At 35.1% G+C, this 25156-nt stretch overlaps 3 protein-coding genes across 5 annotated transcripts; 1 reads left to right on the top strand and 2 right to left on the bottom strand.

Annotated features, from left to right (window-relative positions):
* Positions 1–68: 68 nt before the first annotated feature.
* Positions 69–1526, bottom strand: LOC123688707 (F-actin-capping protein subunit alpha). The gene has a single exon (XM_045627338.1). It carries the CDS (start codon positions 1496–1498, stop codon positions 614–616), a length of 885 nt encoding a protein of 294 aa, XP_045483294.1. The 5' UTR covers positions 1499–1526; the 3' UTR covers positions 69–613.
* A 249-nt stretch (positions 1527–1775) lies between these two features.
* On the top strand, positions 1776–2975 carry LOC123679236 (protein SYS1 homolog). The gene is made up of 3 exons (XM_045616719.1): positions 1776–2134; positions 2190–2257; positions 2347–2975. The coding sequence occupies exons 1-3, from the start codon at positions 1964–1966 to the stop codon at positions 2585–2587; spliced, it is 480 nt and encodes a 159-aa protein (XP_045472675.1). The 5' UTR covers positions 1776–1963; the 3' UTR covers positions 2588–2975.
* Positions 2976–3186: 211 nt separating this feature from the next.
* On the bottom strand, positions 3187–24401 carry LOC123679225 (mannosylglucosyl-3-phosphoglycerate phosphatase). 3 transcript variants are annotated; one of them, XM_045616688.1, is made up of 11 exons: positions 24013–24401; positions 10859–11084; positions 10390–10476; positions 10068–10333; positions 8970–9267; positions 8805–8908; positions 7926–8085; positions 6518–6768; positions 4765–4892; positions 3639–3840; positions 3187–3578 (listed from the first exon to the last, which is right to left on the bottom strand). In XM_045616688.1, the coding sequence occupies exons 1-11, from the start codon at positions 24136–24138 to the stop codon at positions 3489–3491; spliced, it is 1938 nt and encodes a 645-aa protein (XP_045472644.1). In that variant the 5' UTR covers positions 24139–24401; the 3' UTR covers positions 3187–3488. The 3 variants fall into 3 exon arrangements, with proteins under 3 accessions (XP_045472644.1, XP_045472660.1, XP_045472651.1); XM_045616704.1 differs by lacking the exon at positions 24013–24401 and adding an exon at positions 19761–19895; XM_045616695.1 differs by lacking the exon at positions 24013–24401 and adding an exon at positions 16269–16490.
* Between the last annotated feature and the right edge of the window lie 755 nt (positions 24402–25156).

Raw genomic sequence — 25156 nt, 5'->3', positions numbered from 1 at the left:
TTTCACTATTCAACTGTAGGAATAACAGGAATTTAACAATAAAGACTGAAATAAGAACTGATCTAAAATAAAAATTATATTATCTTTTATTCTTATTTAAAAATAACCCATACAATGGTCAATTCTAACAAGATATAAATTATTTAATTTTCAAGAGCAACGAACTAAGGGTGAAATTAAGTCTGGCCTATGAAAATCAATTCTTGAACATCATACAAAATAGTGAGTAATGTATAAAATAATACAAAATAGAAAAATGTCAGAAATGGAGAAATAATATATAGAATATTACAAAAGCAGATAAAATAGTATGCAGTTATGATGTGCCTTATTGCACATTACCTCTACAGGGGTAGACATTGATTCAACATTTATGTTCCATTTTTCACAATAACAATTTCTTTAATACAGTTAACTAAATATTTCTTAATTGACTCACTTGAAATGAGAGAAATAAATGTCTAAAACATATGTATGTAGAAATGCAAGAATTATCTATCCATGTCAAGCTTGTCCTATCCCCTGCTGTAAGAAACTCAACAAGTCTGACTCCTTATTTACAGAACACTCCTAAGCCATAACAAAAAAAGAATTTTTTCCAAGTGCATAACAGTCATTGCGTTTTCAACTCCTTGCCAATACTATAGGATACTATTTTATTCCAATCTATTTTTGTGCGGGTAACTGGTAGGAGCCTCCTCAAAGCTTTGAAGGTTGTATCTGACATGGTCTGATAATTCTCTGATATAGCTGTTTGATATAAGTTTTCTGCGTTTTCAATAACCTGAACAATTTCTTTTGCCGTTTGTACTTCGCTAGATAAAGGAACATTCTCTTTAATATCTTTCACACTGACAAGTTGAACATTTCCTTCTTCGTAGTAATGAACCTGAACCTTTAGGGTTCCCTGAACTTCCGCAGAATTACCATTAAGGACAACACTCCATTCTGAACGCCATCGACCATTCCAATAGTTTTTGGGTTGAAATTGATGGTCCTCAACACAGGCAGTTAAGACAATATTACCATTGAGATTACGAGCTACGACACTGCATACACCATCCTTATAGTGATTTTTAGTGTATTCGATGAATTCTGCATCCAATGCAGCTCTCCAAGGTTCAGATCCACTATCGGGTGTGTAGGGTTGGTAGTCTGAAGCTTCTTTGCGTAAATGGTCATATTTGAAGGATTGTTTAGAACGGGGATCGAAGAACCTATTGTTCCCTAAGTCGTTGTATTCAGTAATAAGCACCAAACTTTCGGAATTATCAATTCGTACAGGAGTTAGTTGGCTCTTGTTATATTGGGCAAATGCCCCACTTGCTCCTTCTTTCAGTAGATCATCATTATCCAGTAATTTCCGCACGTCGTTGAACACTTCATTAAATTCTCCTGGTGGCGAATGAAGGATGAAATCAGAAACTATTCGAACTTTTTCTTGATCGGTGATTTCATCCCCTTCGGACGCCATATTTAGGTTGGGTTGATTTGTCATTTCTCGGTTTTTACGTCTATGACGTGACGTGATTACTAATTGACAGATTGATAATTGTTATTGATAATCATAGAACTCCCTCTTTTTCTTTATCCATGTCTAGGGAGTTATTAATCGGAGAGCACTCAGCTCAGTAATTGATTCAAAGGAATAGAAATCAATTTCTTTGGATACTAATTGATCTAGATTAAAATTATACTATCTAATACTCAAAAATATGCATTCATTATTCGGTTATAAAACTCTATGAATGCTACACCCTAAAAAAATCTGACTGACAGAAAACAACATAACCTGAATACATAATGCAAAATAATCACATATTGAAAGTATGTTAACTAAATTTCAATATTTCCAACAAAATCTAATGCAGCTATCCATTACAAACGAGCCTCTTGGATAAAGATATGTGTCACAATATTGTTTTCCTGCTGAAATATTTTGAAATCCCTTGAAATAGGAAAAATGAAGAAGTTGACTGGATCATTCAGATTCACACAATGGGACCCTTGGCTCATCATTTCTCAGATAATAACAATACAATGTGTTTTGTATTTCACTCTAGGGTTGTGGTTGGCTATTCTTGGTTCCCTCGTAGGGGATACCAGAACCTTAGATCATATATTTGAGTATCATGTAAGTCATCAATACCTAATTTAAGTGTTTATTTTTCAATTATATATTTTTGAAGGAATTACAAGTTCGTGACTTTGGAGGCAGAATGGTTATTTTTTCATTCATTTTGAATGCACTAGTGGGGTAAGTTCTGAACGATTTTTGACTTTATTCTCCCAATTATATCATATAGTGATGAATATGAACAGGAAAGTTTATAATAACTTTTCCAGATCTGGATTGCTGTGGTATATTGTCGAAAGAACAAAGTTATGTATGGATTTCAGTAGTACCTGGCATTTCATTCATTTAATCATATGCTGGGGTTATAACGGTACTTTCCCTACTTCCATATCTTGGTGGCTGCTAAATATTGCGTGTGCTACCATAATGTGCGTTTGTGGCGAATTTTTATGCTTAAGAAGTGAACTGAAAGCTATTCCTTTATCTTTGGGTCCTAAAACTGACCTATGAAAATGTGATATTGAACACAAAAACTTTTATTCTCTTCTGTTTACCTTATTTATTAATGCTTTTCTCACACAGTCATTTTTATTTTGAATGAAATAAATGGAATTGATGGAAGGAATAGATTCAATGATGGTAAGAAAAGATGCTTGTTTTGGTAAAACGATATATTGAAAACAAAATTATTTATCAAAGTTATAAATGATATTTCTTACCTTATGATTAAAATCTCATTAAATTTGATTATTGAGCTGAAATGTGTTTGAATTTATTTTATGTATATTCTTTAAGGTTTAAAGTCTATAGAGTATGTTGATGAAATGATTCATCATAATATGAATAATATTTTGCTAATATATTGTTTTTTCTTGTTAATAAACTGACTGAACACTGATCAACATTTTTATTTGATTCGTCCAAAAGGCTATTTGACAAAATCTCTTTGAGGTTGGAGTTTTTATTAGGCAATCCAGAGACCTGTCAATAGCAAAATTCAAAAACCATTAAAAAGACACTTTTTCTGGATTGCCTTATAGTGTCAAATAGCCTTGTGTTTCAGAGGTATTTTTGTATTGTGTGGATCAAAAAAATAAATAAAACATGTCTTTGGTTTGTTGGTGTTTAAATAGAGTATATTTAGGCAGCCGTTGAATTAACAATAAACAAATAATGGCCTTCTAGTTTTCATTTTTATAAAATAACATATTGACAGCGGGTGTCGCAAAACCCTTTAAAAGCTCCTTCCTAAATTTTGTGAGGAAAAAGTAGAAAAAATATATATACGCAGGCAGCATGCTATCTTATCTAATTATCCAATTAAAATCTGAGAATACTGTATAATCTGAAGAAATCCAACTCTAAAAATGATGAGTAATATCGTTGTGGTAAATCTCCCCTCCAATATGAATTAGTTTTGAACCGAATACTCCTCTGCCATTTCAATTATTGCGTTATTATCCAATATTCTCTCTCGCAAATCAATCAATTCTTTCCGTTTCTGCAAGAGCACATGAATGTTAGGACCCACATACTATTGTTTTTTTTCTCAGTAAAATACCTCTTCGCTGTTGATGATAATGATTCGTTGGTCTATTTTTGGTATGAGTTGACAGGATTCTTGTTCCAAATCGTCTAGTGACTGTCTCCGTGTAAGTTTAGAGATTGGTACTATGTTGGTGTTTACTGGGACTCTACTTGACCTTCTTAACGGTGGGGGCCCATCTAATTCATTTCCATCTGAAAGTTTCACTAAGCTGTGCCTAAAACGAAAATACGAGGGAGTTAAAAATTGCTTGGTGAGATGTTTCAAGGCTGAAGAGTAATTGCTCAAGCATTTCTGTATCAAGTTGGCGGTTTTTCAACTTACAAGTTAACCTGTGTGAGTAGTCCAAGGTATATACAGTGAGTAAAAATTATTAAACAACATGGGGTTTATTTTTCTACTACTTCGGGCAGAAATTGATGAGAATGTATTTTATTCAAACTGCAATTTGATGAAAAGCATGATCCAAAATGCTTTTGGTTCTAGCTTGATGGTACTTTAACACACAAAGCTCTTCATCTACGTTATATTCTCCAGGAGATGTTTCAAAACTAGGTGATCTCTCAGCAGACCTCAACGCTCTCCAGATTTGAGCCCCTGTGATTTTATATGTGAGGTTATCTTTAAGCAGAGCTCAAACATCGCCAAAGGATTCTGAACGTCCTAAAGATTGTAATTCAAGAAGAAATAGCCTTAATAATCTGGCCACTCTTCTGAAAATTGCAAAGCTTCACTATATTTATTGCCCACCGATGCCATAATTGAGATTATGTAATTTAGAAGAAATAGCTTTAATAAATTACATTTTCAACCTTTCTAACATAAAATATCTCTTAATTCAATATCTGTTACACACTCTTTGAGTGTTAAATGTAGTGTTGTCAACAGTTTTAACATCTGTGGAAAGAATAAACCTCATTATAGAATGAAATTTCTTTTTCTCATTCGTTGAAAATATTTAAGAAATATGTTAGCCGTTTTGAAGGCTAGTATTTGAAGATATTCTATCAGAAGAGGATAACATTGAAGGATACAAGATAATTTTGAATAAAGCTATTACTTCCGCATGTTTCACATTCTCATTACTTCTGTCCAAAGTAGCGCGATAAAATTAGTAATTAGGTAGCAATACTTAACTCACCTTCTAGATAATGTTACCAGAGATTGCCTATGTTTTGAATGCTTCTTAGTCTTTCCTAATCTCATATTAATAGCTTGAAAGTGATTTTGTATAGCCATACCTAGTTCAGGACATTCTCCTTCATCGACCTTGGAAAATAAAATAAAATATAGAGTGAAGTAATAGAAGATTGAAAAAACAAACGTGTAGATATAGATGGAAATTAGCTAATATAATGAGGTTGTCGCTATGTTGAAGCTTTCGAGCTATCTCTTTCATTCAAGAGAATTTATCATACCAAGTTTTTAGTTTGAAATGAGTTAGTGGTCTATCTAGTTTGATATACAAGTTTGTACACGTTGAATGATTGATTGTTTGATCTTCACTCCTAAAAATTCTGTAAACAGGTTTTCACGAGTTTCTTCCCCCTCCCCACAGAATCTGTATTCATCAGTTTTTGATAACCCTATTATCATAAAGTGCTTCCTGAGGTGGTAGTGCCCTATGCCAGTGAGGAGATGAAGCAGATTCCTACTGAGCTCCAAGTACTTAGATCTTGTAGTATAAGAATTCCGAAAGGTCTCTATTTCTGCATTTCTGTAAGATTCTGTCAGAGTAATTTTCTTTCGGTATTCTTTCTTTCACGAATCTCTTTATACTGACGCTAGCGTTGGCTAGCGATGGTGAGGCATTATCCAGGTGATCTGGAGCTTTCCCTTCTCTCCACAGAATCTGCATTCGTCGTTTTCTGCTAGACTCATTCTCATGAGGTGGCAATACCTTGTGAGGCATCCAGTGAAGAGATGTAGCATATTCTTGCTGAGATCTAGATTCTCCTTAGATTTCGCAGTATCAAAATTTCGAAGAAATTTGTTGGAATGATCCTTCCTCCTAGGAACATTGACCTATACCACAAAAAGGTTCTGGGGCAATGAAAGGAGTTTTGGCTCCGTTTCTGGCAAGTGTGTTGGCCTCTTCATTTTCTTTTAATTCCCGAGGGACTGGGAAGACTAAACAGACCATGTTATTCTTGCCTATTTCGTTGAGATTCCTTCGGTACTCCAATACTATCTTAGTATCGATGATATGTAAGTTCAATGCTTTGATTGAAGCCTTACTGTCAGAATGTATAGCTATATCACATTTCTGATATTTATCACACATATTTATATTGTAAGTATATCTGCCTGAAAGACACATAGGCAGACAGTGAGCATTTGGTGGCAGTCCAGAATACTCCAGCGCCAGTCCCTGTCGTGATTTTAGAACCATCTTTGTACTATCCAATGGTATTCTTTATGAGAACTGGGATTGTGGACTCCCCTTGCCAATCTTCTTTTCCACTTAGTATGGTAGTCAAGGCCGATGCTAGTGGTTTTATCATCTCGTCCTTGGGAAGGTTCGCTGATGGTATATAATTGGTCAGCGAGGATCAGACTCTTTGATTTCTAGTTCCCAGATTGTCAGTACTTTCAAAGGATAGTCTTAGATTGGGCTACTCTATCTATCACAAGATAAAGAGGTATGAGATCTGTAATGATCACCAATGCCTTAGTTGGGCGTGAGAGAAACTTGAACAGCTTAACTATAGTGAGCACACGTTGAATATAGAGTGAAATAATCTCAGTTGATTTGTCTGGCATATTCCTAACCCTACTAAAGAGTAAAATAGAGACCCTCTGTAATGAAAAAGATGTCTTACTCAAAAGACAACGAGATGAAAGCATGAATATGAGTATGTACCACCCTTCAAATGTATCAGGACAACATTTACCAAAACTTCAGCATTCTCGAACATAGTGAAGCCGTCTCTACCGTTATGAAGGTAGCTCTTGGTAGCCAGTTTATAGTCCTGCTTAAGCTGCAGGTACTCGTCGCCTATCCTGACGAGTGCGAGGTCCACCCTCTGTCCCGGTGGTTTGCTGGGGTCGAAGGCGAAGCTGATCCCTGCCACCTGGGGGAACCTACCCTCCAGTTTGGGGTACATGGACACTCCGTTCTCCAGGGCAGCCAACAGATCCTCGCCTAAAAATTGAAATGCTTATTGTTGTCAACATTCTCCCTCTGCAAAAACGAACAACATATTTAGTTTGGGAGGTTGGTGCTGTGGTTTGGGGCTCGTGGAGGTGGTGTTGGGTACTTACAGGGCGAGAGAAAAAACGTGGGGTTCTTAAGAGGGTACTAGAAAAGTTGTGAATTAGAATGTATTACATTGGTAGTTGGGGTGATGTATTTAGGCTAAAATGTGCTAAGATTTACTGGTTTTTCGCCGTATATAGGATGGCCCATTTAAAAAAGTAAAAATTATTCGTAAATATTCGGGTAGACTGTTTTATGTGGACCACCCTGTTTACCTGAAAGAGTAATAAGCGACATAAACATTGGAAGCGACGAATTCTTTACGTTCTATATTTATACTTCGAACCACAGGCGTAACATACAACGGAGATTTATCTTGATAAACGTCAATTTTTAAGGGCCTCTGAATTTTTCAACTTGTCAGTTATCTTTAATTTAAACTCATCGATAGGTATTATGAATTATTCTTTTTTTGAGATACAAGCAAAGAGGATACAACGCTTAAATGTGGATTTTGTCAATTCACATTATTATATATATATTTTTCATGAAAATACTGCAATCTAAAAAGTGCATTTAACATAAACAACCGTTTTTATTTTTGTTAAGGTCTTTTTGATCCGAATAATATACTCATTATCATTGATTAGTGTTTCATTGTGAAGACGACTTATATTCATTACATTCTTACTATAACATTCTGTTTGAGGTTATAATTCAATGTTGTTTTGATTGGCCCTAGTTTTTTGGCCAACGAATCTGGCAAGTGGGTTAAACTCTTCAATTCCCCAATGACCAGGAACCCAAAATAAACAGAAATTGTTATTCTTGCCCATTTCGTTGAGCATCTAATATCTTAGAATCGATGATATATGTGTGCTCTGCTTTGATTACAGCCTGGCTTTCAAAATGTATCGCTCTATCACATTTCTGATATTTTTTGCTGGGTTCATTTATAGAGATAGAATCTGATCAAACTCCAAAAATAACCAACATGGAAAATGTCGAAATTCGAAACAGTGAACAACGCACAAGAATGAAAATGCAAAGAGATTGATTAGAAATGGGTCTGTTGAATAGAATGGGAAATCCACGAGTCTTACCTTTAACTTTTAATACTACTATGGGGTCCCTCATGGGAATAATGTTGGTCAGATCTCTCATTGTGAAATCACCAGCGGGATGTACTTGGTCTGATCTGAAGGTACCTGAGTTCAATATTACCAACTCAGCTCCGGTAGCCGCTAATACAACGTCACAAACCTAGGAAAAATATATTTTTTTAAAGAAAATAATTGAAAAAAGAACTGCAAATTTTAAAATGTGGTACAAAATTCTGAGAGTTGTTGATTTTGCCTAATAAATCGACAGCAACAAGATCCAGTGTAAATACACTGGATGTCGTTTCTTTCCAATATCCACTTTGAATACACTGGAAACAATATCCAGTGTATTTACACTGGATATTGTTTCCAGTTTATTTACAGTGGATATTGGAAAGAAACGACATCCAGTGTATTTACACTGGATATTGTTTCCTGTGTATTTACAGTGGATATTGGAAAGAATATACATACATCCAGTGTAATTACACTGGATATCAATATCCAATGTATTTACACTGGATATTGTTTCCAGTGTATTTACAGTGGATATTGGAAAGAAACGACATCCAGTGTATTTACACTGGATATCAATATACAATGTATTTACACTGGACATTGTTTCCAGTGTATTTAAAGTGGATATTGGAAAGAAACGACATCCAGTGTATTTACACTGGATCTCGTTTTCAGTGTATGGACAGTGGATATTGTTTCTGTTGTTCATCTGCATCAATTTTGGTCAATGCTGGGGCTGAATTATTGCTTCAAAGAGGCATTGGGGATGGAAATACTCAATGATTGACGACGGATTTAAAAATTCGTGACATTTGTGCAAAACGGAAGCAATGGTCATCAAAAATTGCTGAGCAAACTTACCCAATTTCCAAGGTTTGACTCAGATGTCCGTATGGCGGTAAATCTACCATCCAGTGGAACAGAGAAACATCCCAGCACGTCGTTCATCTTGCTCTCGATTACACCTATGAAAAACCAAACAAAAAAAAAAATCTCTCAACACTCATCAAAACTGCTTAAACTCACTCGTATACTTCTCCACTATCTCCTTCAACACGGGATCTTCAGGAAAGGCGCTGGTCACTTGGACCTCTTCGATTGCGACCTCTGGACGTCCTGAGGAGGTCTTTTCGAAATTTACAGAGATTTTGCTGAAGTTCCTGAAGTCTGTGCCGCTCTTTATAATGTACTTTCCGTTGACGTGCAGAACTTCGAATACGTGGTCGTGGCCTCCTAGGATCAGGTCGATTTGGTCGCAGTTTTCGGCCAACTTGATGTCGTTTGGGGTTCTCATGTGTGTTAGCGCTATTATGTAATCACAGCCCTGAAAAATGGGGAAATTTATAGAAACATTTGGATGTATTATAATAATATTACTTATCATTAATATGAGTGATCTAAGCAATCCCTGTATTCACTTAAAAACTTTGTTGGAACGTTTATATAGGTAAGTTAAGATTATGTTAAATAAGGTATAATTTCTTCAAACTGAGCTGCAGCACTTTAATGTATTAAGCCTACAGAAGGTATACATTTTCCTCATACAAGTTCTGGGCCAGTATAAGGCCTTTGAATTGCCTTTCTGGCAAGTGCATTAGCCTCTTTGTTTACTTTGATTTTCGAGAGACTAGGAACCCGAATTGAAAGACCTTATTCTTCTTGCCTAATTAGTTGATTCTCCTTCGACACTGCCTTTCTTAATCATTTGGTCGCTATGGTGATATGGGCATATTGATGTTCTTGGTTAGAGAGCACCAGGTCATCTCAATCTCAGGAAAGTCAAGATGGGAAACATCGAATATAAAACGTTTCAATAATAGAATAGTCTTACACCTTTAAGTCAATTTAGGAGCAACTGTAGTACAAGTCCAATAAGGAGTTCGATAACAGTAATAAGTTATTGATTCAGCTTGTTTACTTCTCCCACTTATTTTTGATCATGAGCCGTTCTTAGTTGAAGAAAATCAGGTTCTCTGAACCTCAGAGGAGTCGAGATAGAAAATATTGAATTTGAATACAGCTCAATAGCAGAATAGTCTTATTTCTTAAATGCAATGTAGTACAAGCCCAGTAAGAAGTTCGTCACTAAAGTCACTAATTGAGTTGCTGTTTCAACTTGCTCACCTCTTCTCTCAGTTGGTTGCCAAGTTTTTGCCCAGCCTCGCAGAAATCGAAGAAAGTGGTCTCGTCTGGATTGATGGTGGCCAGCGTTTCCAACCACTCCTTCTCCACCAGACCTATGAGGCCTATTCGGTGTCCAGCCCAGTGCACCACGTGGGTTATACGTCCCTCTCCCAATGGTCTTCCAGTCTCGTTGTCCAGAACGTTGGACATGAGCCAGGGAAACTTACACTTCGGCACCCACTGGGACAAAACTTGGAGACCGTGATCTGAAAATAGAGGATTGGGTTTAATTGAGGTCATTTATGGAAGAAGAAGAACTTACCGAAATCGTGGTTTCCTAGGACAGCGCAATGTGTGCCGATCTCGTTCAGGACTGGTACCATTTGTTCGCCTTTGGTGAAGGTGCTCACTGAAAAAACATTTTGGTTTGTATTTCTAACAAAGGAATGTTTGGATTGAAAAGTAGATGATAGTTTTCTATGCTCTAGAAGCGGCGATCGGTAGGGTTTTGTATGGATGGTTGATCTCTCTCTCTCTTAATTTTGATTTATAAATTCAACATCTTCCATGAAATTTCCACAGTTTATATTTATAAACATGTAGAGTCCAAAAAACAATTCGAATGGATGCAGTGACAGCAAAACTATCAATTCGTCTTCGAGAAATTACAGATTTCTTCCCCACTCAATAGGCTAATGACAATTTATACTTTCTATTTACATGTAGGAAGACTAATTTCTAAATAAACCTCTACAACTTTCGTGCCAGATGCAAAAAAGGGATCTACTCACGCATGCTTGGAGAAAAAGCATCTCCACTGAACAAGACTAGGGGGTTTAGATGTTGGAAGCTCTTGATGGCCGTGCAGAACCTAGCAGCGCCACCTACAGGTTCAGGGGATGGTCTGGCTTCTACGTTGTATACGTCGTTGTAGTGCAGAATGACCAACTTTTCGCCCATGTTTCCGGCTATTGTGTTGACTGCTCTTCTTCCTGCAGCCCGAACTTCCAGGGAAGCCTTTAGAAAAAAAAATACGTTTGTACTATTTTTTACATGATGGTAGATTGATGGAAAGGTCTTTCGTGAAGTTAGATATTATATTAAATGAAATAAAGGGTTTTCCATTGAGAAGTTTCATTCTGAATAGTCCGTTATCTAGGTGGCTGTCACTTTTGAAGCTGTCATCTTTTGAAGTTTGACAAGTTGAAAGGACGCCATTACTTAATATTAAACGAGATTGCTTCTGTATAGCCCGTACTTTTGACGAAAGCTAAGATTTGTTTATTCCTTGTAGATCTTGTGAATAAGGCATTCTACAAACAAAATTCCACTGTATCTTGCATAAAAACTCAGGTTTTAAGGCCTTTAGTAGTAGGTCGATCAGCACCAATGTTGCAGACCGCGCCACGTGCCATATAAGTACGCAAGAAAAGTCTCTTGGTCGTGTGTGAGGTAATCACAATTGGCCACCAAGATCTTGTGATTTAACACCATTAGACTTTTTTCTTTGGGGTCACGTGAAATATTAGGTCTATGCCAATGCTCCACAATCGATTCAAGACTTTAAAGATGTATTTATCGATTTATCAAGGAGACACAACAAATATACAAATTGGTCATGGAAAATTTTATGAGTATATGGTGTAACAATCGTATCCGAGACGGCCATTTGGTTGATATCCTTTTGCATCGTTAGTGGCATACCTTCCACTTTATATTGAAATAAACATTCATTGATTTCTCTTTAAATATAATTTTTTTTTAAATATCATAATGAAACCTTTTATTGGAAAACCTCATAGATATCTCGAAAATTGGGATTTTTCCTTCGCCAAAATAATAAAAAATTTTTTTGAGGAACGAATAGAATCGTTTTTTTTTTCAAGCAAGTCATAGCTTGTCATTTCTGTAATTGTAAGTATTTACAGTGAATAAGATTCGAGTTCTTTGATATTCTTTGCAAACAAGTTTACCAGTTTTGGATAATCTCAATATTCTGAGGAGAATAAACATCGAAGAAGTTTGAATCAGCTTCAATAATCTAATCCGTATGAATGGCTGATCTGTTTACTCCAATATTTATTTGTATAATTTGCCTTTATTTGTTTACTTTTCCCAGATGTTAAAAGCTAGATCGCATATTCTACTATCTTTGTTTTGATGCCCATTTCTCTGATATGATATCGATTTTGGGAAGATCAAATGTTGATGTTGATAAGTTCTGGGTATGATATGAGTTCTTGGGAATAATTTATGTATTATTTCATAATGGGATAACCACCTCATTAAAATTTTATATTATGTACAATGTTGGTTTTTATTTCTTTACTGATTAATTTTTGGAAATTTTAACTTACGGAAAAATTCTTACGTTATGACAGTTTGTCGAGATCCGTCATTGGTGAATTTGAAGATAGAAAATTGGAAAAAAGAATAATATAGTAAGACAAGTTAATCTCGAAAGCATGCACAACATTGCTATAGTGCTTTAAAGGCACTTATTATTTATTTATTTAGGAGTTAATTCTAGATTACAATGAAGAAGGTTCCGTTTAATTGTAGTTGACAATTTTCTTTTGTTACTTAGAAATGTTTAATATACGACGTATTTTAATCATGATATTTCGCACACTTTTTTCGTACATATAGAATGTCCAAAGAATGATTTATTGAATCATTCAACTCAGCTATTTCACGTGGAAATTGAATAAGATTTTCTGATTTAGAAACGGAGCAGAGTTCGACGAGGTCAGCTCCTGGATGGGTGTCCGCAAATTTCAATTTGGAATCATTGATTCCTTGGAAAAATTTCATTTCACATATCGCTTGTTAGGAGATAAATTATCTATGACTTTGAATGAAAACAAAGGGAGGCAACATTGCTTCAGCTGTGTACAGAGCATTTTCTTGCTCAGGGTTGTATCTGCTAATTATAGTGTAATTTGTCAAATATTTTTTGTAGCTTCAACAGCCTACATATTTTCACCTGAGCTGAACCTGGAAAAACGGAAAATTTCAGGCTAAATTTCATTTATGAATGTGCATTCACATCCTCAAGAAAGCTCTTGGCATCCTTAAATTTTTTGAGGCTTATCTAAGTTCCTGTTTTTTTCGACAAAGAAGAAAACACATAAATGTAACGATTATCAACGAGGGTATCTAAAGTGCCCATCGTCATGTGTTGATTTTTGCCTTAGTGTTCATTTTCAACGATACAGGATATCACGTGCTCTTTCGTCATTGCGAAATAATTGTTACAAAGGTCGTTGATAAAGAAGGACTTATTGGTCATCATTCTTTGTATCGAATTTTGATTTTGGAGAAGAATGAGATATGGGGATTTTTGTGATCAAATAGATGCCGACTGTTCATCTTATCTTTCTTTCTTGGAATTATCCAGGCTGATATAATAGCTATCAGCGGTTGTTACGTTCTTTTATATTTTATTTTCGTGGTTTTGTTCTTAGAGGGTCTTTGTGGATGGAATTGGTCCTCCGACTACAGATTGAAGAGTACGAATTTTATTCTATCTCATGTGACTTTTAAATGCGGAAATCGCATAATTTGCACCTTCTCACGAATACAGAAAACCCTTTCTGGACCAATTGTAATCCTACCTCTTTCTATGATCGATAGCGAACATACTTTATGTAAAACTGACGTTGAACAATGTTCCGCAACTTGACATATATTGTCAATGTCGCATAACCTTCCAAAAATCAATTTGCTGATGCCTACTTAACCCTAATTTGTTCTATATATAAGATGCCCTAAATACTAATTTCACTTCTTAGACAGAGACTGTGAAAGATGAAAAAATCTGTTTTTTTTTAATGTGATTCCAAAATGAAGGGAGATATGTATTTTATTTCGATTCAAAAACGCTTATAACGAAAATAATGCTGGTCATTACGAACATTTTATTAAATTTGCCTTCTAATAGAATTTTCTTAATTTTCCCAAAAAAATCTTGCTAATTTCCAAGTATTTCTAATTGAGCCCGATAACTGAAAAAATTTTCACTAATATTTTGTTACATTGTCTGTATTTTTCGGATTTTGAGACGAGCATGGCCTCAAACGAATAAGTTAAAAAAAAGAAGAAAACACTAACGTGAAGTTTGGTGCTTGTGAGCACTCGTCATTCCAGCGAAAGTGCGCCCTTGGAAACCACATGTACCTTTATACAGTTCAGTGGAAAAATTCAATCTCAATATGTTTGCGGTCGATTTTCCCTAAAAGAGTGAGGTGCTATTTTGAGTCACATCGAAAAATCTGAGACGCCCTGCATATAGATATCGGTTTATCCTTGAAAGCTTTCCTGGATGGAATTTTTGGTAGATACTTTACATGTTTAAGAGTACAGACAGTTATTGATAATGAAATGACTAACGCTCTGACCTCTGAACTTCAAAATCTCCTTCACGATTTCAATTGATGGTCATTTACCTCAACTCAAATAGGATTAACTCAAATTATGATTTGATTTTTATGAAATGAAATCTGAACTGCATTAAAAAGAAATGGAATTAAAATTATACACATTAATCTACTACACCTGTTCGATTGGTAACTTCTAATAGGTTTATTTGAAAAATATTAGAGCCCACCAAAAAATTTTTATGTTTACGTTTCCAAATATATAGAATCCTCAAATCGAAAAAAAAAAAAATAACAAGCAGTGACGTAAGAGCTTTGCGCTCTTCAAATTAGTATTCATATAGTTTTTTCACGAATTGTTCACTTATTGTACAATTAAATAGTGGATTTGTGACTTATTCATCATTTTCAGTTTATTCGAAGAGTTTTCTCGAGGAAAAGAAAAATGGAAAAATAAATCCATACTTGGAAATATTAATTTTTACCCATTCAATATTTATGGCATTTTTGTATATATCGGCAATAAATTAAGAAAGAAGGATCTTTTGCATTGAAATTTGTCTATTTATTTCGGATAAAATAATTTTCTTTTTGAATTTTCTCAAATTTTCAAATTTTATATGATCCTCAAGAAAATCTGAAAATAATTGAATAAGCAAGGTGTCTTTATATGATCTAGAGAAACAGGTTCATCTGAAGAGATTTTTTGTGGTTTTAATCAGGTTTATTGCTTTTTGCCAATTTCGTTCATGCAATTTTATTTTGCAAAATCTCTAAATTTGACGGTTTGGGATTTTTCCAACAAATGTCGTTCGTAAAATTTACAAAACTACTAACTTTCTGACCAATAGATTTTATTTATTTTCTGGCAAAAAAGTTTTCCTTATTATTATTATATACGAAAGAAATTCCTATTTTAGAAGGCATTGCTATACTTATAAAACTTCACTCAATAGCTTCTGGGCCCAACCAGTAAAAATACATTTCTTCTTAAAAATTCGACTTTATTCATCAATATAGTCAACTTCAAGAATGATACATGTACTCCAAAACTCCTCTTACTTTTCAATACCTTTTCTGTAGGAAATTTCGTCTTTGATTTCGGAATAGCAATCATTTTTTCATTAGAGCCAAATTTCTTTACCCGGAGCACAGTGGCGACGCCAGCTTTCAAAAACAGGGGTGGCCAAGAGGGGGATTTTTTTTTGGGGGCCAAAGTAAAGCGAAACTATAGTTTTGCTAATCTTTTAGGCTTTGTCAAATTTTAGGGGGGGCCATCAGAATTTTAAGGGAGGCCCGGGCCTCCCCTAGCGTCGCCACTACTGGAGCACCTTTTAACATATTGTCGATAGAGCAGAGTCTGAATAATACTTATCAGGCCATTGATTTGCTTGCACATAATTTTTTTTTATAGAAAACAGTGTTTTATTGATACGCGAAACTCGTTTTCACCAATTTTCCAAACAACAACAAATGTAGCGTTACTAAACCTTTGATTTCTTGATCCGGTCTTAGCTCTACATATTGTTCTGAAATTTTAAATTGGCAATTTTGAAAACATGGTGCTAAGGAAAAAGAGTGGTATGGCACTAGCGGAATTATTGAGTGGCTTATTGAGTCTGATGGTCACTTTTTAAAGAAAATATGTGAATTATATATAATAAAAAAAGTGAGGATAATTTCTGAGACGGAATATTCATATCTTCAGAAGATTATCTTCTCAAACCTTTTGAGTGAAAATATCTCCAAAAAAACTATGTCCTCGACTGTTAGAATAAATATATTCACAAATAAAAATAATCAACCCCAAAAAACAACTTACCTCGAGCACAATCGAGCAAATTTCGAAGTTCAACATTTTCGATTTCAAAGATCGACAAAAATAATAAAAAAAAAAACTATTTCGAAAATTCCCGACGAAGAGAACAACGAACTATAAAATCCAGTAAATCACATATCCGATCGGAGATATTGGAGAGGAGAGTACTAAAAACCCACAGACAGACAGGCCGCCAAAATTTCGAAAAATGATGCAAAACTTGGTCCTATCCCAGAGATTTATCTTTCCACTCTTCGGCGCCAACATTTCTTCGTCATGCGCAGTTGGCTGGGTCAACATTCTGACTGGTGACCCCCGGGAGGGGGGTCAAAATTCCAAAATCATCATCACTTCTTGTTGTGATTGGTTTATCTCTGGAGAAAGTTTACGCTGATAATTGAGTGATTAGATATTATAATAGGTGTACAAGTGTTTACTTCGGCAAGTCCTACGTTTTGTTAAAGGCACTTGTTTTGTTGACTACGAAGGGGGACTACCACTTATCGCGAATTTTGAAGAAAAAAAGAAAACATGATTTCAGAGGTTGAAGTCCGAAAAAGATGAGGCACCGAGAGGAATAGTTGGGATAACTTTATCTGTTTAGTGTTTGAAATTTTAATTTTTTTGGCAGTATACGAATAGTTGCGAAAAAATTTAAGGGGTTATTCCTTGTCAAAAAATAGGGTGGGTTTTTCATATAATCTTTTTTTTTTGAGCACTTCCCTGCTTAGTTACCGGCACCTGAAGATGGTGTCCGAAAGTAGTTTTTAATTTTTTTCTTAAAAACCAAAAAATTCACAAAAATGATATTAAGCTGACATTTTATGCGGGCAAGAACGTCCATGATTCCAAGGGGTAGAAAAAGTCAGCCCTCAAACTTGTTTCACAATATCTTTTTCTGAATTCATATTTACGATAAGAAAATTGATCATGGATAGACTCATCCATTCTTGACAAATAAGTTCTTGTGTAACTCTTTGCTAAAATTAAAACTATCGGGTGTTTTTTTTTCGAGGTATATAACTTTAAGTTGGCATTACTGTTCATGATCGTGACCGATTTAACAGCTGTCAAGTGATTTATTCTCAGTTTGGTTTGGCAATTCATCATGAATAGACTCACGTCTGAACAACGCTTGCAAATAGTGCAATTTTATTTCGAAAATAATGGTTCTGTAGGGAATACGTATCGCGCACTACGTCCATGTTATCGTCGACAAAATCGTCCATCAGAGCAGTTAATTCGATTGACCATGGAACGTTTTCGCACCACGTTTACTCTTATTGGTAACTCGCATCCCCAGAGACGCCGTACGGTTCGCACAGAAGAAGCTATTGCTGCTGTAGAGCGTAGCGTTGAGGAAGACCCGAATGAACGTTACAGTCAATGGTGATCGGTATAGAGCCATGATTACTAACTTTTTCATTCCTGAATTGAACAACCATGATTTCCAGGAGCTGTGGGTCCAACAAGACGGGGCAACATGTCACACAGCTCGTGCCACAATCGATTTATTGAAAGAAACGTTTGGTGACCGCCTAATTTCATGTTTTGGACCTGTGAATTGGCCTCCAAGATCTTGTGACTACTTGCTAGACTACTTTCTGTGGGGCTATGTAAAGTCATTGGTCTATGCGGATAAGCCACAAATCCTTGACCATTTGGAAGACAACATTCGCCGTGTTATTGCCGATATACGGCCACAAATGTTGAAAAAAGTCATCGAAAATTGGACGTCCAGATTGGACTACATCCGAGCTAGCCGTGGCGGTCATATGCCAGAAATCATATTTAAAATGTAATGCCACAAGATTATCTTGCGGATAAATAAAATTCATGTCAATCGAATAATCCATCGTTATTTCATTGCAATTTAAAGTTCTATAGCTCTAAAAAAAACACCCCTTATATTCTACAAAATAGAAGGTTAAAAGTTTGCAGTCATTTTATCTTCTTATTTATCTGTCTCCGAAAACCCCATTTATTGAAATAATAACAGTTGTTTTCGAGAATATATGCGAATCTACGATTACGATACCCCTTGTGAGCGTACTTCGTAGGTGGTGACCTGATTTGTTGTGATGAGGCCCCAAGATGTCTTTCAACATGAAAAACTAGTACTTATCAATGCTCATTAAACCTCGATACGTAAATTTTTAATCGAATAAAGGTCATATTGAAAGTCCTTACTATTACTTTCGATAAGAAATCGAAAATTTGGCCTTCAGTATACTAGATAAGACAAAGAGTATCTATCTCCTATCGAAATTCTACATAAAGGTTCTTTCACACTTCAAAGTAACTGATATCCTTCAGAAAACATTGTAAAAAGTTTTTACAATTTGTCACATTCAACTTGAATTTTATGTATATGGGTATAGGGCATCAGAAATGTGTTATGTAAACATTGTAAACATTCAACTTCATAGCTTTTTCATCAGGAAGGAATATGAGAATTTGCTGACTGCATCATTCCTTTCGTTTTGTGAGAAAGTTCCCAGTTCCCATAACGATGCTCGATTTACAACGATAAAACATGCAAGTCAAGCCCGCTAAACCAACAAATTGGTTTTCAGCGATTAAATTCTAGCATTCCTCAATTTCAAGATAGCTCGGGAAATGAATATTGGTCGAAGAGTCAATTGTTGATCTCATAACGCATTATAAACGTATTTGTCATTTATTTCGTTCGAAAATTGAGCCACCAAAAAGGGATATATTCGGAAATATACTGCTCTTCAAAAGTTAGGAAACTTAAGATTAAGATAATTAATATACACTGCGCAAAAAAATTAACGCTTATTCTGAAAATCTCAATTTCAATGAAAGTTAACTCTACATTAAGGATTACTTGAGAATTGTTTGAAATTTTTTTCTCGAACTCGACAAAACTACTAGAAACCAAAATGTGTAATACTGGACCAAAATTTCTTTTTACATTTTTATTAACTACCAGTGGTCTACCAAAAAAAAGTTCTAGAGGAAAGAAGCGGGCACTGTTCCAAAAATAATATCACACTGTAGATTTGCATACGAAATTAGCTTATCACGTGATGAAAACTTCGAATTGGCATATCTATGCCCAATTTAAGTTGAATATCTTGTAAAGGGAAGGTGATATGACGAAAAAACTCAAACTTTAACACCCTGTATCTCGAAAATAATCCGTTTGATCATAGGCATTTTTTTTAAATGATCCGAGGAATCTTTTATTCTCGTTTGTATCACCAATTTAGGCAGACCCTGTATAACTCAAATTAAGTGAAAACATAATTGAAGCCTTGAAAACTTTATAATAATTGTGTGGTGAATAATTGCATTCTTCGACTTCGACTAATTCATTCAACTATTACTGAACAAGCGCGCAAAAGCTCCTAAATTTTTCAGTTCTATTTCCAAACACTGTGAAAATTTCAATTACCTCGAATTTTTTCCAAAAAAAAAACCATCCTAAGTACAAAATTAAACCACGTTCAAGCCAAAAACACAACTCACCTTCAAGCACTCTAAAACCACCACAAAAAAGGCGGTTCAAATACGATAAACTTCAAAATGAAAAGGAAGGTTACAATACATCTGTACCCAAAGTTCAAATCCTGAACCGTCCTATTTCATAAGCAGTATCCTTCGTAGACAGTGCAAACAGGATTGCACTATATCGATCTACGTACAAATATCAAATTCAATTGGCCAACTATAAAAAGTGAGAGTAGATTCATAATATCCACAACTATTTAATACGATCTAAAAATAAACAAACAGGTATCTTAACACTGAAGGTCATTGCTCGAGATTACATAACAAAAGCACGTGACATTAGCGATTAGCAGCGAGATAAATTGAGATTAGGGATTACAGGTGAAGACTTACGGTACTATAGTTTATTATCTTCGCACTTGTCAACAAACTGGCACAGTTCACAGAGTAACATGCATGAATGTTATCGAATGTACTTTTTCTAATTCGATTCGCATTTGGACCAAGAACGAAAGTAACACAAAAATGTAATGTGTTAGTATTCGATGCTAAATGACATGGTCTAATTGTCGAAACTGAATCAAGAATAAAATGTGAAAGTTTGTGCGGTACCGGGGATTCCCGAAAATGATTCAGTATGCAGAATGGTGAGAATGTGTTTGGTAACAACGCGAACAGCACATATGATTCAAGAGATACGATATTTCCTATTCCATTTTTTTTTAATATACGGCTAATATACACGATGTACTGTGATGTGTAAGGGTTTGGATCATTAGGTAATTTTAGGAAAAAAGATTCTTTAAAATTATGTTCTATATTTCTTTTCTTATATAAGGTGTTTGAATTTCTAGATAAAGAATGTTTTTTATCATATCTTCAACAACTTTATTGATATTTTTATGGAATTTGGTATACGTTTTATGAGAATTAATGCCAATTAATAGATGTAAAAGATTTTTCAATTTATTGCCCTATGATATCTACATCTATAACAAACATGTTGTGTATTTGTATTAAGATGACCTATTCCTCTAACTTCAGTGCAATTTTTTGGTTGTACAGATCAATTTCCCAAAGGTCTTAAGGGAACACCATCACGTGATTGCTCAGTTCAAAACGAAATTATAGATTTTTCACATAATTTCTTCAAACAATAATCTACATTGAAGAATGATAATATTTTTAATTTACGAATGAAAACAAAAATGTTGGTGACTTTTCGTTTTTCCTAAAAGAATTGATGATATTTTTCAATGTACAAAGCACTGATATATTTTTAAAACACTCGTGAAGAAAAAACCTACGAAAAATGATTACAAAAGAGTTGAACTATAATTTTGTGAAAAAAATTATCGACCGTTGTACAGTGAATGTAACGGGTGTTTTTTTTCGAGGTATATAACTTTAAGTTGGCATTACTGTTCAAGATGGAAACCGATTTAACAGCTGTCAAGTGATTTATTCTCAGTTTGGTTTGGCAATTCATCATGAAGAGACTCACGCCTGAACAACGCTTGCAAATAGTGCAATTTCATTTCTAAAATAATGGTTCTGTGCGGAATACGTATCGCGCACTACGTCCATTTTATTTTGTTTAGCGATGAAGCGCACTTCTGGTTGAGTGGCTACGTCAACAAACAGAACTGCCGCATTTGGAGTAAAACTAATCCTCAAGTGTATGTCGAAACACCGTTACATCCAGAAAAACTGACTGTTTGGTGCGCTTATGGGCTGGTGGAATCATTGGTCCGTACTTCTTCAAAAACGATGATGGCCAGAACGTTACAGTCAATGGTGATCGGTATAAAGCCATGATTACTAACTTTTTCATTCCTGAATTGAACAACTATGATGTCCAGGAGCTATGGTTCCAACAAGACGGCGGAACATGTCACACAGCTCGTGCCACAATCGATTTGTTGAAAGACAAGTTTGGTGACCGCCTAATTTCAAGTTTTGAACCTGTGAATTGGCCTCCAAGATCTGATTTAACACCGCTAGACTACTTTCTGAGGGGCTATGTAAAGTCATTGGTCTATGCGGATAAGCCACAAACCCTTGACCATTTGGAAGACAACATTCGCTGTGTTATTGCCAATATACGGCCACGAATGTTGGAAAAAGTCATCGAAAATTGGACGTCCAGATTGGACTACATCCGAGCCAGCCGTGGCGGTCATATGCCAGAAATCATATTTAAAATGTAATGCCACAAGATAATCTTGCGGATAAATAAAATTCATGTCAATCGAATAATCCATCGTTGTTTTATTGCAATTTAAAGTTCTATAGCTCTAAAGAAAACACTCTTTACACCGTACAAAGTTTGGTCACCGCAGAAGCTCCAGATTGGAAATGAATGGGTACCTAATGTTTGACTGATACGTGGAAAGCCACGTGGTGGTTATCCTTCTAAAGACTTGTAAAGTTCAGTTAACTAAACCGGTGGATCACCAGCAACAGCAGTGCTGTTTTTGCAGATTGGGTTCTTGAAATGCATCAAAATGATCCGGATTTTCATCCAAAAATCATTTTCAATGATGAGGCCCATTTTCACTTCGGAGGCAACAAGGTATTGATGTGGACGATTTTTTAAATTTTCAACTAGACAAGAGTTTGCATACTGCAGATTGTAGCTGTTGCATTATTGTATAACATCTGGAGAGTTCATTCATAGGCTTTCTTGTTGTTTTTGAACAGATCCTGTATCTATAAATATCTATTCGTATGAGGGGAGCGCTAAGTGAAAAATTACAGCAAGAAATTTTCCATTTGATATGATTGACGCTCTAATTAGTTGATGTTTGATGAAAAAATCTCTTCAAATAATGAATATGTAGTACTAAGCCAAAAATATAAGTTATTAGTAGGTACATATATGGAACACAAAATACGCATTATTCATCCAAATTTTTATATCGCCTTTGAAGTACGCCCCTTTTAAAATAATATACTTCTGCCAATTGACTTTTGGTTAGGTATCTATCAACTGAAAACGGTTGCTCTGAAGTGGAAGAACACGGTGATTATACAGGGTGCTCTATAAAAAACTTAGTCAGATGATAGTTATGCTCATTCTGAACGTTATTTTTTCCTTAGAACCTAAGTCCGATTCGTTTTCGTTTAGAAGATACAAGAACTTGAAATAATTAATTTTCAATTTTGATATAAATGTAGGCTGACTAACGAAAATATCAGTTAACATGAAAACTATAATTTTGTTGATAGTTATTTCAACACGCTTTTCATGTGATCTGACTTCAATTATGTGATATCCACTCAACCACACAAAGTAGCTTGGTTGAATGAAATTTTATTTTATTTTATTTATTTATTTTATTTTATTTATTTTTTTTTAGCAACGTTTTAGTGTCAACGTTTGGCATTAGATTTTCGAAAATGATTTCATGCCAATAGATGTTATAAATAATCGTTCAAAATCAGATTAGTATGACATTTTTTTTGGTGACTTCAAATATGCAATATCCACTCAACCACACAAAGTAGCTTGGTTGAATAAAATTTTATCGAATAAATGTCAAGGGGTACTTATGCCATGGCCGCCTCGTTCCATGGATCTCAATCCGTTAGATTTTTCTTTATGGGGACACATGAAGCAGCTTGTCTATCATGTTGAATTAAAATCTCATATCATCAACAATTATTAGTTTATAGAATTCGAGATGCAGCTAGCCAAATAAGAAACAACTCTAATTTGATCTTTCGAGTAACAGAATCTTCAGTTCGTCGATGTGAGTGTCGTCTTAAAATCTGGCTATTTTTTATCAATAGTTCAATCACGAAATCCGAAAATTCAAGATAAATCGATTTTCTCATCCTTGCGATGAATGGCCAAAACGTAGTATTGAAATCAAATTAAATGGCAGATGACGCTCAAATTCCGCGTGAGTATAGAGAACAGTTGTACAAACATAGCGACAAACATAATTTAAATAATTCCTTCATGTGAGTTTGCCTGAATGATTTTTTTGATTACTGGTATGGGAAAAAAATGTGAAAAATGATATTTGAGTGAGTGGGGTGAAAAAATGTTACTAAATAGGCTTACTTGTCTCAATTTTTTGTTTGCAAATCTCACTTCAACACCTAGACATTTTTTTCCAAGAGAACAAAGTTTTCACATAAAAGTTTCTCGCCAATACAAAAATAGAAAGAAACAGATAATTCAGACTAGACCGATTTGAAGCTTCAATTTTATCGACAAAACAATGTAATCACTTTTAGTCTAGTGTATATAAGAGCTAACCTGCTTCAACCATCCTACTACGCTGGTGACCTTACTCGACACTTCTGCTGGTACTTCTATGGGATGTTCTTCGATCAAATTGCTCCATTTGGACCTCAAGGCAGCCTGTGCTGTGAAACTTGCCATTTCGACTCACATCCGTTTCTTCTCCCTTCAGTTGTTTATCTAATATAATTAAGGTCAATAATAAACAACATTAGAATCCCTTTGTTTTTCACTGAACACCGTTCGATACATAGCTGGACCTAAAATAGAAAACAGTTTGGTGGGTATCAATTCGATTACTGTTCGCGAACTTTTTTTTTTGGTGTAGGGGTCACTTCGGTATTTTTGCAAAAATACGTAGTCGATGTTAAGTTTCGTTATTTGTGACGTCAGTTGCTGTATTATCAATGAGGGTTGGTTACTTGGGGCAACACGTAATCAATGAATTTGGGGTGGTTAGGTGCGCAAAATCCATGTTGCGCTTGCGTTTGCTCCAATTAATTTTGCGAATATATTCATTCATGAATAATTAATGTGCAATGGATATGAGTATCCTTGAGATTCGAACTTTTTTTTTCAGTGATAAGCTGACATATTCCACTAATTTTTTACTGGACATCCCTGAAATTGCACAGAAATAAAATTCTTGTTTGAGGTTACCTGTCATGTTGACAAAAACGACGAATGTAACGTGTGTTTTTTTTTGAGGTATATAACTTTAAGTTGGCATTACTGTTCAAGATGGCGATCGATTTAACAGCTGTCCAGTAATTTATTTTCAGTTTGGTTTGGCAATTCATCATGAATTGACTCACGCCTGAACAACGTTTGCAAATAGTGCAATTTCATTTCGAATATAATGGTTCTGTGCGGAATACGTATCGCGAACTACGTCCATTTTATTTAGTTTCGCGATGAAGCGCACTTCTGGTTGAATGGCTACGCCAACAAACAAAACTGCCGCATTTGGAGTGAAGCTAATCCTCAAGTGTATGTCGAAACACCGTTACATCCAGAAAAACCGACTTTTTGGTGCGCTTTATGGGCTGGTGGAATCATTGGTCCGTACCTCTTCAAAAACGATGATGTCCAGAACGTTACAGTCAGTGGTGATCGGTATAGAGCCATGATTACTAACTTTTTCATTCCTGAATTGAAC

This window comes from Harmonia axyridis, chromosome 1 (assembly GCF_914767665.1).
Source record: "Harmonia axyridis chromosome 1, icHarAxyr1.1, whole genome shotgun sequence".
NCBI classification, from domain to species: domain Eukaryota; kingdom Metazoa; phylum Arthropoda; class Insecta; order Coleoptera; family Coccinellidae; genus Harmonia; species Harmonia axyridis.
This window is presented reverse-complemented; position numbering and strand designations above follow the sequence as displayed.